Source organism: Leptonychotes weddellii, chromosome 4 (genome assembly GCF_054177405.1).
Source record: "Leptonychotes weddellii isolate Sample4059 chromosome 4, ASM5417740v2, whole genome shotgun sequence".
In the NCBI taxonomy this organism is placed as follows: domain Eukaryota; kingdom Metazoa; phylum Chordata; class Mammalia; order Carnivora; family Phocidae; genus Leptonychotes; species Leptonychotes weddellii.
In genome coordinates this window covers 115,494,762-115,515,257 of record NC_138372.1, presented here as the reverse complement: position 1 = coordinate 115,515,257, position 20,496 = coordinate 115,494,762, and the positions used below count along the sequence as shown (strand labels likewise).

Sequence of the window (20,496 nt, the reverse complement as noted above, 5' to 3'; positions counted from 1 at the left end):
TCTTTATTATTTTTTCATTAGCATGGTGAATTTTAGTTTATCAAACATAGTTTCAAGCCAGTGAATGAATGTGATTAATCTATAGATGTGCTTGATGCTTGGCAGCTAATTTTAAAGGTAAATCCAATTGTCCTCCTTAAGGCTTGAGTTTAGCCTCAGGCATGTTCTCTGCAGGTGGTTTCCTTGCAAATATCAGTGTAAGAATAATATTTAACAGAGGTTTATGTATAATGTGTGTACAATGTTATCTTGACTTGGAAGTAATTAACTATTTACATTAGGGAAAGAATGCCCACATCATGGAGCTGAGGAATGGAATACATTTCCCAGGAGTCAGTCAGATGATTGATTCAATCAGAGTTGCTATTTGTGGAAGAACTGATACTAGAAGACCCTACTTTTCTTTCTTACTATGGTAGCTAATAATGATATACCATGTGATATTCTTAAAGTGCTTCCACAATTTATCCTTTAACCCTACCACAAACAAGAACTCTCTAAGATATTATCTTATTCCTGAAATGCTGGAGTACAGCAGCATTTTGTGAGCACTGAGCATTTTCAGGGACTATATACACTGAAGGCACTAAATTTGTAACGTATCTCAGTAATTACTGATTATTACCACATATCACTATAGCCACTTGTTTTTAAACTTGCGCGGGGTCAAGATTTTGCCAAGACGTATTCCCCAAGCCATTTGTTAATTGGCTGTAAACAATGGATTTGGACTATGCTTGCCTGCCTATTCACGAAGTCTGACCTTTTAATGATTAATGGTATAGGCCAAGAGGTATTTGTGACTAACTCAAGATCACACTGCTTGGCTATGCAAGTAATGTGTGTATGGGTTGTTTTGTTTTTTAAGATCACCTGAAGTTTCAGTTTAATTGGTGCAGGGCCTTGATCCTATCTGAATGACACTACCTCCTACTCAGCTCCTAGATCTTCAGTGTATGAAACATCTTTTGCTGGTTTCCTAGTGTTGGGTCATGTCTCCTAGTGGTAAGAACCAGCTTTGTACCAAACAGCTTGGTTGCTATTTTTTGTGAGAATAAAAGGCAGGCCCTCCTGGGAGTCTGTAACACTGGGTGTTAAAAGTTTAGCTTCCATGCAAATCAGCTTCACTGATGACTATGCACTTAAAAACATGGTCATCTCAAAAATATTGGCATGGGGAATTTATGGTTACCCTTATCATTAAATAGCCTGAGCTTCACATCCAATTTGAATATAGAATGTTAATGCACCTTTCTGTAGTGGAACATGGAGTCCCATGTCTGGATTGACCTACAGCTTTTGGTATAGTAGTGATAGGAACGGTAGAAATAACACCATCACTACCAGTAGTAGTAGAACCAACAGCAGCTTCGGGCTTGCCGGGCACTATGTTCAGAATTTTAAATTACCAAATTTAACCTTTAACATACACTGGTTTTATTCCCATTTTATTGATGAAGGACCTGAGGCTCAGAGGTGAAGTAACTGAACTTGACCACCACACAGTTAGTCACTGGCAAAGTTTAGAATCCCAGTCTAGACTCTGTGACCGCAAAGCTTGTGGTGTGACCATCATGAGCGTGTGCATTTCTGATGCTCTTTTGCCCTTTCATGCAAGAGTTTTTTGCCCGCAGGTCATGAACAAAATTATTTTAGAAGAAACTCCTTTAATTTCTGTGCCATGCAGTGAAAGAGTTGCCCTGAGAATGCCTTGTGTTAGACCTGGTTTAGTATTAGACTTTGTTCTGTCAAGAGGTGAGCTGGACAGCCACACTGTAAGCACTGTACAAGGAGTTTCATTACTAGTCATCCTAAGAGAACTCCTTGCCTGACACGTAGAAGCAAATGGAACAGGCTTGCAGGAACAACAGTGTCTTCATCTGGTGGCTGAGTCTCAGTAACATCAAATTTCTAAATTGCTATGGATTGCATATTTAATGACCCTGATAATTTATCAAACGCTGTAGCTCATCTTTGAAAACAGGGTGACAAGAGGCCGTATCCTAGGCTTCTGATATCCTAATACCCACATGTATTTACAGACACTCTTTTCCTTTATTCAAAACACATTATAGGAGCGCCTGGGTGGCTCAGTCGTTAAGTGTCTGCCTTCGGCTCAGGTCATGATCCCAGGATCCTGGGATCTAGCCCTGCATCCGGCGCCCTGCTCTGCGGGAAGCCTGCTTCTCCCTCTCCCACTCCCCCACTTGTGTTCCCTCTCTTGCTGTCTCTCTCTGTCAAATAAATAAATAAAATCTTTAAAAAAAAAAAAAACAGATTATAGATTTTCAACATGTGAATTCAGGACTAACAGACACAAATCTCTCTAGAGGCTGAATTTAATGGCATTTCAGCCCTTCTGTGTACTAATTTTATCTAGAATTTCTTTTTTCTCTTTCAAGCATTTTCATGACATGAACATCTAGTATAATAGCAGTGATCAAGCTGAAAAAAAAAAAATAAGAAACAAAAAAATGACAATGGGCCAGGGATGCTGCTGGTGATTTCAGCATAGGGTGATAACAACTTGAGTTTCTGTGTCCCAGAAACAGGAGGAAAAGATCTTGAGGCAGTGAGATAATTAAAGATCACTTGATAAAGGATGAAAGCAAAACAGTTGTTTTAGGCCTGGGTCTGTCCTCAGCAGATTTCATTGTTATTTAATTTTTCAGCTAAATGCTGCTTTCTGTTCAGTAGACATAATCGTCTTTGACTTAACATGCAATGGCGGGCGGTGGGGTGGGGGGGTGGGGGGGTAGCCTCACATTGCAACAAGTTCCTTCACTTTATTTCCATGACTTTAAGCATACATTTGCAATTTAATATCCTATCAAAATAATTTAGGAGCAGAGTTAAATTTCAGTTCTCTGTGTGTATGTGGGGTGTTGGATGCTGTTTGTTTTGCTTTGGTAAAGAACAGCTTGAGAAGAAGGTCTCCACTCATAGGATGTCCTGGGCATAAGAGTTGTAATAAATTGACACTGTTTCTTGGTAAACCAAGAAAAAAGATAAAGTATCTGACTGTATTTTCTCTTTTTGAGCCTCTTCACTGTACTATGCAATTTTTACTAGGGAACTGAATTGCAGAACACATAAAAATATATTTTGCAGAATGTTGTAGTGCATACCACTACTGAATTTAAAAAATAAATAATTGCATGCTGATCTTATGCTAATCTTATCTACCACATAAGTAAGTAGATAAGTAAGGCTTTATAAGCAACTGTTTTAAGAATGGGCTGCTCTTTCATCAGGTACCAATTAATCAGGCATTCCTAATATGTTTAATACTATATTATTTAGATAGAATCATTTTAGGACTCAAATGTCTGGATTTTTGTTTTTCTTTTCCTAAGCTAGGTATCTAGGAATTTTTTTTAACCAATACTGAATGCTAACAATTAACTAAAGATCAAATTTAATTTTTTTCATTGGAATTATTTTAAATACTCTATTTATTGCTTTTCATTCATTTATTATTCCCCCCAACTTTGGGAAAGCTCTGTGCCTGGCATATTGTGCTAGGTCCCAAGGATATAGAGATAAGGATGTAGGGATATGGCTCTGCCCTCCTTAGACAAGAGCACATGCAGCTATGGTACCCAGTGGAGCCAGGCTGGGAAAAGTCAGGGATGAGACTCTTAACTGATGAAGGGGTGATGACCTCACCATACTAATGTGGGTAACCAACGGAGACTGATTGTTTGCCCTAATTTTTTTTTAAGGGCCTTGGTGGGAATGTCTATCAGAGCTCCTCCTTTTATTTCTTTAGTTTCAATTCAATTTAATTAACATATAGTGTATTATTAGTGTGAAGGGTAGAATTTAGTGATTCATCAGTTGCAAATAATACCCAGTGCTCATTACTTCCAGTGCTCTCCTTAATGCCCATCACCCAATTACACCGTCCCCCCACCCAGCCCCCTCTAGCAACCCTCAGTTTGTTCCTGTAGTTAAGAATCTCTTAGGTTTGCCTCCCTCTCTGTTTTCCTCTTATTTTTCCTTCCCTTCCCCTATGTTCATGTTTTGTTTCTTAAATTCAACATATGAGTGAAATCATACGGTATTTGTCTTTCTCTGACTGACTTATTTCACTTAGCATAATACACTGTAGCTCCATCCACATCACTGCAAATGGCAAGATTTCATTCTTTTTGATGGCTGAGTAATACTCCACTGTGTGTGTGTGTGTGTGTGTGTGTGTGTGTGTATACATATACCACATCTTCTTTATCCATTCATCTGTCAATGGACATCTGAAAGACCCCCGTCTTTCATATAAGGCCTCTGCCTAGTCATCTTTTGAAGAAAAGATTTCAATATAAAAAAAACAGTTTGAAAAACTATGAATTGCTCACATGTTAGTGAGGTAGGCAAGAGTCAGACACTTGTGGGCCTTTAGTACTTGTTGAAGTGTTTGGATGCTTTCTAAAAGAGATGGGAGAGTGACATTGTCATAGTGAGAGCCTGGGCATAGAGCCCAGGAAAGAAGACTATCACAGATATCCACAGAGGAGGCAATGGCTGGGGGTGGTGGGGGGGGAGGGGGGGCGGGTAGGTAGTGAATATAAGGAAGGCATAAATTCCAGATCCAAGTGGCAAGATGTCATGATTGATTTGATGTGGGGTAAAGAGAGGCTCTTTAAAATCATGCCAAGGTTTGGGGCTGGTAGGTTGCCATTCTCCTAAAGAAGGAAAACAGTAGGTTTCGAGAGGAACTATGATGAATCCAACTTGCAGCACATTGAGTTTCAGATGCTGTATGGGACATCCAGCTAGAAATGACCCCCACGTAATTGATATGTGGGCCTACAGTTGAGATCTAAGATTTAATAGAAGGGAGTGGGGTGATGGTCGAAGCCATGAGTATATTGGGGTCTGTAAGGCAGACCCCAAAAGTGAGGAATGCATAAAACAGTCCCAGGGGCCCATATCATTTAAGGGATCGATGATGGGTACTCAGATTCTAGAAAGATACCTCAAAAAATATTGATGATGTTATAGGCACCAGGTAGGAGAAATATCAAGAAGATATTGAACAACAGTGACAAGTGCCACAAAGGGTCAAGTTCAGAAAAAAATGGAAACATTTGGCAACAAGGTTTACTTAAATGACATGTTTCTTGGAAGTGGAGGCAAAGTTCTAAATAATTTTTCAAAAGTGATATAACAAAAAAATGGTTTTATAAAAGCAACCATTTTATAACTGCTACTCTGGAATTTGTTATTACAAAGCACAAGAAAGTAAGATTAAGCCAAAGACGTGGTGATTTTAATGTCTCAGCTTTGGTCTAAAAACTGTGGGTTTTTTCTTCCTTTAAATATGCCAAAATAAGCCATCAAGCTATGACTAATTTATTAACTGTTCAGTGTTAGCTTTTGTCACATTTGACTTGTATATTTGAAAAATCTGAAAGTATTAAGAGATTTTTATAAAATAAATTTCACCTCAAAATGAGACCTCCAGTGTAAGCGAACCCATGAACACGGTTATCTGTTTGCTCTTCTGCTAGTTTCCTCTTAGGTAAACCACTTTGAGCGAGGCGGCCCTGTGCGCTGCCAGCCAGCCCTGTACCACGAGCAAATCACAGTGCTGCTGCAACCCTGTTTCCCTGTCTCTAAAATCACAAGTGGGTGTACTCTAGAGCTCTTCTTTTCAAACTATAGATCTTGATACATTGGGGGGCCATGAAATGGAAAATTCTCAGAGTGCACTCCACACAGTGGGTAACGTCTTGTTTTGACAAATTTATATTTCAGCTCTTTTTGCGGGAGAGACAGACGGGGGAGTGGGGAAAGAGGGAGGGAGAGAGGAAGAAAGGAGGAGAGAGAGAATACTAGATCATCATGTAAAGTGTATTTTTGACCATGGATTGTGGTTTTAAAATGTTTGAGAAAACAATGTTCTCAACTAGAGCCCCTTCCTATTCTAAAATTCTCTCATTCCAGTTCACTGTCAAACTGTTCTTTCAGTGTAGTAAATGGTTCATAACAATACTGTGGAGCAGCAGGTATAAAAACTGTTAAGGAAGGACAGCTAATAACAAAGGAGAAAAACATTAAAATGTAAATAAGGCCAACATCTGTGCTGTATTTGACCACAAGACTGAACAAGCCTTTAAAATTTATTAGTATTCCGACTAGCAAGTCATTACTGTAATTTATGAAGTAAAGTAAAAGTATGCTATATATTAACAAACAATGGAGTAATTCTTTTGATGGTGGTATAAGGGAGCAACCTTATCAAGGAGAAATCCTACTTTTTCAAAAGTAACAATACCATGGCACGTAAATTCCAGAATTGGCAATTAAATAAATGTGGTGAGTCTCTTCCACCTTGCCACATAAAAAGATTCATTGACATGGTTATGAGATAAGTCAGTGTATTTTTATTGGCCTGAGCTAGAGGGAGTAAACACCTTAGTCAGGTGTTTTGTTTTAGGAACAGCTGTTTGAACTTCTACTGGTTATTTCTGCTCTAGGGTATATTTGAGCATTTGCTTTTTCCAGCACACTTTACTGATTTGGAATCCAAGTGAGTGAGCAATTTCCTATAAAACTAAGATTCAGTGACAGTTTCTCTTTACTTGTGAACTATTTTTAATTCTTCTACAACCTACAAAATTGCATGGATTTTAGGTGGTATTAAGCAGGGACAATTTAAAAAAAATTTTTTTAAATTTATTTATTTGACAGAGAGAGACAGCAATAGAGGGAACACAAACAGGGGGAGTGGGAGAGGGAGAAGCAGGCTCCCCGCTGAGCAGGAGCCCGATGTGGGGCTCGATCCCAGGACCCCGGGATCATGACCTGAGCCGAAGGCAGACGCTTAATGACTGAGTCACCCAGGCGCCCCAAGCAGGGACAAATTTAAAGAATGCTAAGGAATAGGACTCATCAAACAGGAAATCTGAGGGAAGTATTTTTACTTGTCCTTCCCCACCCAGCTCTTGAACACTCAGTTCGTCTCTCTTTCTTTCCCCTCTGCCCTGTTATAAACCCTGGGGTGTTTGCTTTGCCCCTTTGCCAGTCTAACCCCTGATTTTTGGCAACACTGTGTCTTCTGCCTCCTTGCCACTGTCGGTCAGCCGGAAGAGACAGGAATTGAGACCAGCAATGTCACCCGGCCCTATTTTCCCAAACCCTCAGCTGTCCCTCCTCTGCGACTCCTGAAAGGTAGAGGACTGGCTTGCTGGCAGGGTGTGGGCAGTGCCCGCGGAGTGGGCGGTGCAGGGGCGGGGTTGACTCCGCCTACCTGGCCAGCTGATTGGCCCTGATAGTGAACCAGTCTCCGCCCCCATCCCTCCATCCCAGGCTCCGTCTCTCTCCAAGATGTACGAACAGGTATGATTGTGTCCAATTAAGAGACGAGATTTTTTTTTTTTTTAATTGTACGTGAGAACAAAGTGCTTGTCAGCCGTCTGATTTGTTAGATGAGCAAACTGAAGATCAAGGAGGTAAGGACAGCAAAGTGGGAGAGCAAAGGTCAAGCCTGGATCCAGAGCTCTTCTTCCAGAGCTTCCTGCTCTTTCCCGAAGTCCGTGAGGAGATGGTACTTGAGGTCAATACTCAAGGGCTTGATAGATTACAGATGCATGGAGAGTAGGGGGCAGGACACAGACAAGTCTTGAGCTTTGGAATGAAGGTAGTGTGCTCAGAAGACAATACACAAAACATACAAGGTTTATGCCGGACAGTGTAGATACACAGGGTGTATGCCAACAGGTAGGTGACATGTGAAGCCATAATTTCTCCAGTTACAACTTCCCTAGTTAAATGATGATACAGGTGGATTCTGTACTTATTCCAAAGGTTTGCTGTAAGAATAAAATAGTATTCAGAAATTACTGTTTTGAAAATGTTTAGGGGCGCCTGGGTGGCTCACTCGTTAAGCGTCTGCCTTCGGCTCAGGTCATGATCCCGGGGTCCTGGGATCGAGCCCCGCATCGGGCTCCCTGCTCAGCGGGAAGCCTGCTTCTCCCTCTCCCACTCCTCCCCCTGCTTGTGTTCCCTCTCTCGCTGTATCTCTCTCTGTCAAATAAATAAATAAAATCTTTAAAAGAAAAAAGAAAAAAAAGAAAATGTTTAAAATGTCATAGTTGTAAAAGCCAATATTGTAGTTAGAATGCCAGTAAAACCTTCAAAAACTCACATCACATCTTTGTATACTTTACAGACATTTTTTCCTTCCTTGCTAATTATGCAGGGTCTTCACCACAAACCATGGTGATTCCTGGATTTGATACATTATCAAAACAGTAACACCATAAAAACTGCAAATATTTCCATAGCCCCTGAGTTCATCTCAGTGCCAGTAGATGTCCTCAGGATATGGGTTGGATGAGACAGACAGACTGCTTGTCACTAATGTCCAAGGCTTGAAGTTTTGGATGGAAGCCATTGTACATTTCAGAATGCTGGTATTCCCCTTTGTGTATGGGACTGGCTATTTGATAACGGGATAGTGTCACATGAATGTCAGGATCAGCTCCCTGAGCTGGGCGTGGTGCCAGGTGGTCAGAATGGCCATCACTTCCTACTATGAGTATACTCAAAATTGGCAGGCAGTCTGAATAAATAAGAAATAATGATAGTTATCATCTGGAATAGAAGTAGTATTTATTGCCCCTCTGAAATTAATCTATATTGGATCTATTTTCCCGTATTTGTGGGAATGCTTTTAGATACTCTTAATGGATTGCGGCATAACATAAACAATGTCTTCTCCAGCCACTGACTTTCTTGCTCCTGAAACAGACGTATGAAACTAGATTTCCTCTACTTTATATGTCTAAGTGACCCTAGATTTTATATTTTTGTAATATTTTAAGCAGCGGATTATTTCTTCATTATGCAAAGTACCAACAACATTTGGGTCACTTATTAAATAAGCCACTGAAGTCTGCACCTTGGAGTTGGATCATGTAGTCCAAAAGCTGCTGGAGCCCCAACCTACCGATGAGTTTCTTGCTCTCAGCCATTCTCCATCCCGAGTCCCCCTTATTGTAACACTGTGTTCCATGAACCTGAAGTATACATGTTCTTGACCTGAAAAATTCTTCTTTTAGGATCCACCTACATCAGTTTCCCTTGGACTACGAATGGAAGAAATGATTTTCAACTTGGCAGACACACATCTGTTTTTCAATGACTTAGAAGTAAGTTCTGATTATTTTGTATACACACTTCCTGGTGCATGTCTGAAAATTGATGAGTGGTCTGAAAATGCCAATGAGATATTATTATTTCATGAATGTATAACTAGAATAATGAGATAAATTAATTATTGCTTACATGGTAGTATGTTTGCCTTCATTGTATTTCTGATTTTGCTTTATTTTGACTGTTGCCTTTCAAGGTTAGATTCCATGTGACCCTTGGTAGGGATTCAAATTTGATGCCAAGAATCTTATATATTAAACTGTGTGGCTATCAGAAGCTACAGATTGCTCAGCTCCATAGTTACTGTTGAGATGGGTCACCTTCCGAATCCCACAAAGTTGTTGATACTGGGATACACTGTCGGGGGCAGACCTTTATCCTGTTGGGTCAGCTGCTTGTCTTTCTGGTTGGCCCAATTGTATAACATTCCAGTCAGGCCTCTGCTCTTGGCGTTGCCGGGATTTCTTATGTCAAACTGCTGATGATTTTATTTGCTCGTTATAATTTGGCAGCGGGGACCTTTTGTAAGATGGTTAATTAATTATGTTACGGGCACTGTCAAACATGGCGATCTCGATTAGCAGCATTCTTAAGAATAACGAATATTGTTTCTCCTGTCTCCATCATGAGAACACAGGACTATCACTACACTTCATTCTCTTCTTAATAGAGACTGTTGTTTATTTATATCCTGCTGTTAAGCAAGCTTGTGGTAGGCCTGCCAACAGGCATTAATCATCAAGTTGTTGTTTGGGTAGATTTTATAAATGTATGTTATTTCAGACAGGAGAAGAATCTGAAAGATTCAAATAGAACTCCTACTGATCAAAGTTAATTGGCAGCAATTGGCCTTTAAATATTTCCTGATGTTTCCCTTTTCAAAATCAAGCAAAACACACCTTATTTAATAGATGAGCCAAAATCATTTGAAAAATGCCAGTGTGTGACAGAACTTAAATGCGGTTTGTTCAACATCTGTCCTGTATTTTGATTTCTTTTCATCTGCAATGAAACTACTCATAGACGAATTGGCAACTTCCAGTGCAATAAAATTATTTAAATGTGCTTCATTTTTTTCCCACTCCTTAGTGAAATATTTATTTTTACACTTAGGGTAAAATACAATTTTTTTTTTTTTTTGCATTTTAAAGTGTTTGCTTTTCTTAAGGAAATTACATGTAAGGCATTACTGTTTTTTAAGGTAGAAATATTCCAAGTGAGTGACAAGTTCAGAGTTGCCTTTAGAAGAGCTTAATAATCATTCTTATTTTCAAAAGCTGTTTCTGATTTATGGTTGTGATTCACTTCGTAAGAGAACAGCACAAAAAAATTCCATATTTTACTAGTATGTTAAAATTCTTTCCCCGAGTTTCCATTTGTTTCTAATGATACAGACTAGGCTGATATTTTGTCTTGGATATAACCTTGTTACTCTTACTGATGTTAATAGGTGTTAATAGCACCCATCAAGAAGAAATTAGCAGTAATTTGCTATTGCTTTTAAAATCTACCTTCTTACAAATGCCAAAGCTTGTCTATGCAGTGCCAAAACTATGTGGTGAAAAGTGAGAAGTTAGACAAAGTAATAATTCAGGATAATATAGACCGAAAAACTTCCAAACTTGGTTTTGATATAACATAGCTGGATTTTTATTTGTTTACTGACATTAGTCACAGTCAACTATATATGGAAAGTGAAATAGTGCTCAGGCAAATACATGAAAAATACATATTGAAAGTTCTAGCTTAGGGATGTAAGGGATATAGTTTTTCCATAAACCCAGATTAAAACAAAAAGAAAATGAAGAAGTGAGGGGGTGGTCTATGCAGTCGTTAAAATATCTGATTCTGTCTGTGGCCTAAGGACTCTTCCTTATGTGAAATAGAGAAGGGAATAAGCCAAATATAAAAATCAATAGTAGAAACATTATTTAGACTTATAACCTTACAAAAGTTGATTTTAAGTTATTTTTCTCAAGAATAATATAAAGGTGTCAGCAAAAGTATCAATGAAGTATCCATTTAACCTCTGTCTTTGAAAGTTGTTCACTTGCTCTAGATTTGCCCGATATTTTAAAAATAAATTGGTTCTTATACTTATTTCAATCTTTCATTTTATATTTTTCTAATTCAACAGACCTGGGACTGGTCATTGCAAATATTTGTTTCTTTCAAAATAAAAAGCAAAAGTATTTCCTGGGAAAAATAAATATATTGGCATTATATTCCCAAGAAAACCAAAATTATCTCATCAGGCAGAAATGGTGTGGTAATGCTTGATTTCACACTCTAATAAGCAATGTACTGCGATAGGGGACATGGATATTTTAATATATTTAATTTAAATATATTAAAGATTTTTAAGATCTCTGGTACAAGTAATTTCAAGGAGATTAATGATCTATTGGTTAGCTTAAAGTGTGATTTCTGAACTCCAATTGTTGACATTTGGCCTCACTTTCTTTTAAAATGTTAACTTTTTGCCAGCCACCCCTCTGTATAATTTGGTTAATTCACAGTTCTGGCTTGTAAGAGATTCTGAATAATGAAACCCACTACGTGAGAGGCTTTCAGTAACAATTCTTGTATTATCTTGTATTCTATGCTTAACGCCGTTATTAGGATACTATTTAGGAAATTTAGGATATCATTTTAAAGTAATTTAGAAATACCTTAATTGTATTTTTAAAATAAAGTTAACCATTTTTGGTTCTAAAAGTTTTGTCTGTCACCTATCATTTAGTAACATTTTTTAATAAAAGCAATCACAATTTAAATTAGTTGTGTTGACACTCCGGGGGCAGATAATAAAAAGGAGAAGTTTGGGGGTTTTGTACCATTAAAAATATCTGACATGTTAAGAAACATGAGTGACAGGGAGACATAATTATCAAAGGAAATAATATCTTCCCCCACCAGAGAAGGGTTTAGACTTTAGTTCCATAGTGTACTTCTGGCTTTCCTATTTCTAAGTCTGACTAACGTCCTGAGTATCATTTTACCAAAAGATCTCCGCGTGCAATACAATGATGCTTATATGGAAGTCATTTTTTATGAATGACAGTATGAAACTATAGGTGTTTTCTTCCCCCCCCTCAGTTTCTTTAGTAAAGTAGGACTCTTTCCGAGTCAAGGGAGAAAGTGTTCTTTCTGTTGGATTTTTATTGAAAGGCAACCTGCAAACAGAGTGAGGAATGGCCTTTCGTGTACGATAAATGTTTCAGTTTAACTTGCTGCTGATCAGTTCTCTTGCTAGATTTTTCTACAGTTGAGGAAAATATTTCATCAAGATGGAAATAAGTAAATAAAAATAAGGTGCAAGCTTATGGTGAATTTTCCGTCTCTGTTTGGCATTAAGTAGTATCTTTTCACTGACATGATGGTGTCCATCATAACTGGTGTTGTTGACGTGGTGGTCCTCAAGAGCCTCTGCTCCCAGTCCCTACTCCCCAACTGCAGGAATCAGGGCTGGGAAGTAGCAGGAACACTCCCCACCCTTCCGTCTTCCTGTGCAGGTGTTGTACACACCACATTCATCTGGTTAAGTGTGAAGCTACATTGGAGCATGTTCCTTCTCCTAGTGTGTTGCATAGTGGGGACAGACCAGATGATTCCTTGGTGTCAGGAGACACATGAATATTTCAGGCCTTTCCTGGGCCTTTCCTAAATAGATTCCTGTCCCAGATCTGATTTTTAAGCACCTGCTCTTGGTATCCCCTTGTTTTCACCTTTTCCACTAAGAAAAGCCTTGGGATAGAAGGTTCTGGTGTCAGGAGAGGCTAGTCTGCATTTGGTGAGTCAAAGGCCATGGAAAGGAGCTGGAAATAGTCTCTAAATAATGCCATGGTTTAAAGGAAGGGAGCTGTAATGATTTTTCTTTTTCTTTTTCTTTTTTTTTTTGAGATTTTATTTATTTATTTGAGAGAGAGAGAGAGCATGAACAGGGGCAGAGGGAGAGGGAGAAGCAGACTACCCTGCTGAACAGAGAGCCTGACGTGGGGACTCGATCCCAGGACTCTGGGATCAGACCTGAGCCAAAGGCAGATGCTTAACTGACTGAGCCACCCAGGCGCCCCGTAATGATTTTCTTATAAAGCAAAAAAATTAGTTTGCCCCTTGGTTTAATTCAGTCTTTAAAATTGTAGTAATATTTTGTTACTCCAAACCTTAGGTTATCATCTGTTAATTATTTTAATATATATTGTTTATAAATTTATTTTTAGCTAGGAAAAAAAAAATCTGTCTTCAAAGTATCAACCTTGCCGATGCTCCGTAGCTTTGAGTTCAAGTGACGCCTTCTTTTAGTGATCTAATGCTTGTGTTTCCAAAAGTGTAAAGATTTAAACTAATTCAGAAGTTGATTTGAGTTGAAAAATAGAATTCACCTAGAAAGTGCCTTATTCTCTATAAATAGGAAGAAACTCTCAGGCCCACAGTCCAGCTTTTGTGGTGGGTACCGGAAACTCTGGTTCTCTGCTGCAAGGGTTTTGTGGATGCTTGCAGAGAGAGGACAGTTCACGAAGAGCTTGAGCTGTTTTCTGTTTTCAGTCCCTTCCCCAAGCCAGGAGCCGCTATATGAAAATGTGTGCACACATCAATATATTCCAAACATAAATGTACCCATACACATATACATATACGCAAATATGCCACTTGTTGTTTTCAGCTCTGTACATAGGCTTTTGTATACTCATTTTCTCCTTATAAATTTAGCAAACATAGAGGATCACATTTTTTAAACTCCCAGGAGCATCCTTCATAACACCCCAAATATTGCCTTCTACATTTTGACTATTAAATGAATTAGACTGAATTCTTATCTGTTATATTAGAATAGAATAGCAATTTCTATTTCCTTCCCCATGGAAGACAATAGAGTTGACTTTGCCTTCCTATGTTTTAAGGTAAGTTGTTTGGCCTTCTCCATTTCCTGAGTTGACAAGAGTAATAGCAGAACTCTCAGTGTAGAGGGCAAACTACAGTTTTCAAGTAACGAATGATTACTAGACATAATAAATGAATACTGAATTTAATGATGTTGTAATTGGTGGCTGAAAAGCATGTCCATATTTTATTATTATTACTAATGAGTAATTTTAAGTGTTCTTCCTATTTCATCTTTTCTTACAAGATTCTGTCATCTTTTATCTGAAATAAGAAATAGAAATACAAAAGTATAGTCAACGGCTTCTTTAATTCTGAGTTTATTTGAAAGTTAGGAGTCAAAGTATATATAGCTGTTTAACATAATAAAAGATACTTACCTTACACTGACAGCCAACATTGTACTTAGCGGTAAATGAAAGAGGCACATTGTCATTACAAAAGGAAAAAAAATTAAAATGCTGTCAGCGCTATTATTCAGCATTATTCTAGGAATTTGAGGCACAATAAGACACGAGCTATAATGAAATGAAAGAGATGGAAATGATTGTTTTTTTGCAGAAAATTTGATATACATAGAAAACTGAAGTTAATCTACTGGAATAGTCTTAGAATTTATAATTCACCTCAAAAAAGTGAAGGATTATAGAATTAAATTAAAAAATCAGGAACTTTCTTCTATTATAGCCAGACATGCAAAAATTTTAATTATAATTTTAAAGTAGCAGCAGTAACAGTAACACCAAAACAAAAAATTCAAGAAAAGGAAAAATAAAGAGTAACCTATGCAAGAAGTTCTTGCGAGAAATATATGAATAAAACTTTGACATCTTACTGAGAGATCTAAAGAAAGATTTGAATAAAAGATGTCTTCCTTTCCTTTTCTTTTTTTGTAACATGTCCTAACAATTTTGTAAAATTGTCCCTAAAGTCCATTTGAAAGGATAAATAGGCAAAGATACCTAGAAGTTTTTGACAAAAAGTAATAGCATCCAGCTCAACCAAATATTAAATATTTCATAATTCTACAATGATATGAAGATTTGTGTTGGCCTACATTGGCATTGGACTAAGTATGGGGAGAAAAGATCACTCAGGCGCAGCCCCAACTTCTAGAAAACTTCTGTATGTTTTAAATTAATCCAAGCAAATTAATAGTGAAGGAATGGATTATTCAACTTGTATGCAGAAATAAGTCAATTAAAGAGTTAAAATGTAAAAGAATAAAAGAGAAAGTATAGGTAGATCAAAAAGAGATTTCACATTGCTTAGAGGAAGTAAATTTTTGGGTAGCTGTTTGGTGATAAGCCTCAAGAGCCTAAAAAAACTGCACGCATTTTACATCTAGACTTTGTACTTTGATCAGAGATAAAGGCAAGTGTTTATAATAATAAACATTTCTGAATTATGAAATTCTGATAATGTTTTGTTTCTTGACCTTGTTGCTGGTTACATGAGTATTCCATTTGTGAAAATTCATCGAGCTGTAATAAATATTTTTTCAGTAAAATGTTCATTTTTAAAAAGCACTGTTTTGAGGAATAGATACACACATAGTTTGCTGTCAACTCTGTTAAAAAAATTATATGTCCAATGTATAATATATTCAACTGCTATTTTTCTAGCAGAGGATCTGGCCCAGTAGAAGGACTCAGTAGATATATATTGAATACAAAATAAATGGAAGAACAAAAAATATATGGAAAGATACAGCCTAGAATTTTAACATTGATTTTATCTGGAACTTGGGGGTTTATTATTCTTACTTGTGCTTCTCTGTATATTCCAAATATTCTATAAAATATACTTACTTCTTTTATAATCAGGGTAGAAAACAAATACTATTTTTGAAAGCCATAGATAAAAGATAAACTTTTTAATTAATAAAATAAGGAATTAATATGTCAACTCATTAAGATAAACATAAGAAAGAAATAGCTCAATAGAAGAAATGAGCAAAGAACATTGAACAGATTATTCGCAAGAGAAAAACATTCAAATTGTCCACACACAAAAAGGAAAAATGTTAGGGTTCACTTTTGGTAATCAGAAATGTTATCAGCAAAGATTTTAAATCAATAAAATGGTCTGCAGTGCAGTAAGATAAATACTGGTATACATTACTGATAAGGATATAAAGTGGTACAAGTTTTCAGAAAAGCAGTTTGATAATATGTATTCAGGAGCTTAATGTGCTGATTTTTTTTTTCCCTAGTAATTCTACTTTTAGCTTCTATTCTAAGAAAGGAGAGTTGCAGACAGATAACTGACACAGTAGTGATAAGCATTCAATGACCACTTGTTCTAAATGCTTTGCATACATTATTCCCACTTAATACCCTGAGGTTTCTCTGATAGAAGCACCATCATTATCTCCATTTGATGGAGGAGCTTAGTGAAGCTTGGGGGGTTAAACCAAAACTTGTCTAAGCTCCTATAGCTACTGAGTGACAGATTCTAACACAGGACTGGTGCTTTCTAGAAGTCCACTCAGCCCAGACTGTACCTCCCCATGGTGGTTTTTTCTACCTCTGAAATATAGAAATGTTTTAAATATCCAAAAATAGATTAATAATGAAATAAATTATAGTACATCTTCATTGAACATTGTTTTAAGACTACATTAAATATAGAGAAAATATTCACGGTCCGTTGCAAGTTTAAAAAATAGGCTCTATAATACAGTGTAACCTTAATGTTAAAATGTACAGCATTATTATCTGAAAAGGTTACATACTGTATGATTCCAACTATATGACATTCTAGAAGAGGCAAAACTATGGAGACGGTAAAAAGATCAGTTGGTTGCCATGGGTTGGAGGGAGGAAGGGATGAGTAGGTGGAGCTCAGAGGATTTTTTAGGTCGTGAAACTATTCTGTGTGATACTACAATGGTGGATATACAACATTATACATTTGTCAAAACCCATAGAATGTACCACACCAAGTGTAAGCTCTAACATAAACTAGGGACTGTGGGTGATGATGATGTGTCAGTGTAGGTTTATTGATTATTACAGATGTAACACTCTGATGTAAGATGTCCATAGTAGGGGAAGTTATGCATGCATGCAGACAGGGTGCATATGGAAAATCTCTACTTTCTGTTCAATTTTTTGTGGCTCTATTACTTCTCTAAAAAAGAAAAGTTTATTAATTTTATTTTAAAAATTTTGGCATATTAGAAATACTGAAGGGAAATATATTTATAAAAGCTACCATGATATAACTTCAAATTTAAAAATGAGTCTGCAAAATAAATCATACTATATGATCCTGTTTTAATGTATATGACATTAAAAAATAACTAGAGGTAAATATATTAAAAGTTGCCAGTCTGAATGATGGGGTTAGAAATGCCATTTCTCTGTGATGCTCCAAAACTGAAATGCTCATAGCATTTTGCCATCTCTTTATATCTTGTTGCTTCTGTCCTTTATTCAATAGTTAATACATATTTATCAAGCAACCGTTAAGTGTCAGGCACAGTTCTAGATGCTGAGAATACAGTGATGATTGAGTTCAGTTTATTCTCATGGAATCAGCGCTCTGGAGGGGAAGAAGGAGCTGAAAACTATGTAAATAAAATAACTTCATGTAGGAATAAATGCTATAAAGAAGAACAGTAATTGGATAAGGGTGGATGAGCTAAAGTGGGGCATTTTTAGCTGAGATGTTCAGGAAGTGGTATCCCTGAGGAGAGGACATTTGTAAAGAAGCCTGGAAGTTGGGAGGGAAGCAGCTGCAACTACAGAAAAACATTCTGGAAAGGAAATAACAAGTGCAAAGGCCCTGAGGTGGAAGTGTTTTTCACTCCTTCAAGAAATAAACAAAATCAGTGTGGCTACAACAGAGTGAATGGGGGGACAGTGATAAAGTCCAGTTCTTGAAGGACCTCATAGACTGTGGTGAGGAAGTTGGATTGTTTTTCTAATTGCAGTAGGAAGCCATTAGAGAGTTTTAAGCATAGCCATGATAGATTAGTGTTTATATTCTTAAAAGAACAGTCTGATTAGCATATGAGGAATAGGCAAGACTGAAACCAATGAGACCAATTAGGAGACTGTTGAGCCAGCCAGGGAGCTTTGGGCTGAGAGTGTAGCAGTTCTGGATATGGTGAGAAGTTGTAGGATTTACAGTATATTTTGGTGGAAACACTGGCGGGATTTGCTGAAGGGGTCAGAGATGGGAGGAGAAGGAAGCTGAATCAAGGATGGCCGCTAGGTTTTGACCTGAGGAACTAGATGGGGGGTGGATTATCTGAGATGCGCAAGAGTGGGTTTGGGGTGATGAGGGTGTGGAAGAAGTTGTACTCAAGTATCTGGATTGAGCATATTAAGTTTGAAATATGTATTCAACATCCAAGTCAAGAGATTTTATATATATATATATATATATATATATATATATATATAGGTTTGGATCTCAGAGGAGAAAAGCAAATTTGGAGGTATAGTTTTAGAAGTCATAAAGGCATCTTATATGGGAAAGAGTGCCAGTTGAGAAGAGGGCCTAAGATTGAGTAGTAGACACTCTAACAATCAGAAATAGGACCAAGAAAGAAGAACTTTCGAGAGAGCGTTAAGGAATAGACAGTGAAGTAGGTGGAAAAGTATGGGGTACCACAGAAATCTAGAGAATAGGATTTCAGGAACAAGGGAATGGTGTGCTGTGTCAGTGGCCACCAGCACTGAGTAAAATAAGGACAGAGAAGTGACTGTTGGATTTGGCAAGAATCTTGGTGGTTAATCAGGCTGATAAGCACCATTTCAACGAAGCAGGAAGACAAGCCCAGTTAGAGTGGTTTGAAGAGAACGTGAGGGTTGACAAAGTGAAGACAGGAAGGATTGAGAGTTTCACAGGGATAGAATGCAAAGAGATGGGGTGGTGGGTGGAGGGGATCAGAAGATCAAGGGAGGTTGTGTAATTTTTCAGGGGAAGACACTTAAGCATGTTGGATGTCAGTGGGAATGATTCAGTAGAAAGGAAAAGATACATGGTATGGCAAGGAGAGAGAACAACTGCAAGAGTGAAGTCCTTGGGCAGAAGAGAAGTCAGATGGCATCTGGAACACAAGATAAGAAGAAAGGGAGAATTGGCAGGTCCAGATGCCAGCAGGCAGCTGGAGTTTGGCAGTGGAAAGAGGAGGCTGTTTTCACTGTATCAATACTCACCACTCTATTATTACGATTTTCTGTCTACTGTTCTCTCTTCCCCACTAGACAGTCCCTTAAGGGCAGAGACAATGGTTTGGCCACTTGAATCTTAAGCTCCTAACACAGGATTTGGTACATAGAAGGCTCTCACATGTTTCTTAAATTTTTTCAAAAAATTTTCAAATTGATAGTCTATAATGAGCATTCCTGCTTTTATATTTCTTTCTTTATTTGAGAAAGAGAGCATGTATGTGAGTACATGGGCAGGGGGCGTGGGGAGGGGGGGCAGGGAGAGGGAGAGAGACTCAATCTCACGACCCTGAGGTCATGACCTGAGCTGAAATCAAGAGTCAGAGACCTAACCAACTGAGCCACCCAGGCACCCCAGCACCCCTGCTTTTATAATTTACAAAAGTTACCTTTTTACAAGTAAATAATTAATCACAGCCTTAAAATCAATTGAGATTGCCCAAGATGTTACATTTTGATATCCTTTTCTTAAAATCCTATTTTCAAAATTCTAATGCCAAAATACAATATACATGGAAGAGGTATGATATAAAATCACATACAGTGTGGTTCTAGTTTAAGGTTTAACAAAAAGGGTATTTATGTCAAAAGAAAGATAAAAGATTTTCTACATTAAAAATGTTACAAGAAATAATTTCTATAATAAAAAAGGCTTATTTCTGAGCAGTGGTATAATACTACTACTAATTACACAGTAAGTTTTATTTTTTATTTTCTATAGTTAATATTTCTTGTAATTAGCAAATGATTGAATTGTAATCAATGACTCAACTATTCCAACTTGACTCAAAGCCCTATATTTATGTGGTTGGTTATCTTACAGTGCTAGAGGTACCAGCAGTTGAACTCATGAATTCACTCATTCACGGAGGAACCCCTCTGTGCCTCAATTTCCTGTCTATAAAATTGGATAATGATAGTATGTGGCTCATAGGGTCTATGTGAAGATTCAGTAATTCTGTATTTCTAAGTGCATAGAAATAACCCTGGCCCATAGGAAGTGCTGACGAAGTCTAAGCTGCTATTATTGCTTATGGGTATCTTCTACATGTCGAGAACCCTAGACAGCAGGGCTATGGAGGAAGAAGAGGGGTGACTTAAGGAAGGGTTAGGGAATGAGATAGTAGCTGGATTGCTTCCAAAATTCCCATGTAGAACTCCAACAGTAATCCCACCAGAAGCAACAACATCTGCCAGTGTTTAATTTGCAAATGCAACTGGTTCCAGGCACATCACATGGCACTTCCCCTGCTCTTTCCTCATC

General features: G+C 37.6%; 1 protein-coding gene across 7 annotated transcripts in view; it reads left to right on the top strand.

Moving 5' to 3' along the window:
- The window catches only part of EYA1 (EYA transcriptional coactivator and phosphatase 1), a 312,419-nt gene that overhangs the window by 253,986 nt on the left and 37,937 nt on the right, over positions 1 to 20,496 (top strand). For all 7 annotated transcript variants that reach the window (XM_081816112.1, XM_081816115.1, XM_081816113.1 and 4 more), the window contains one exon: positions 9,069 to 9,158. In XM_081816112.1, coding sequence (XP_081672238.1) covers positions 9,069 to 9,158 — 90 coding nt within the window. The remainder of the gene's footprint in view (positions 1 to 9,068; positions 9,159 to 20,496) is intronic.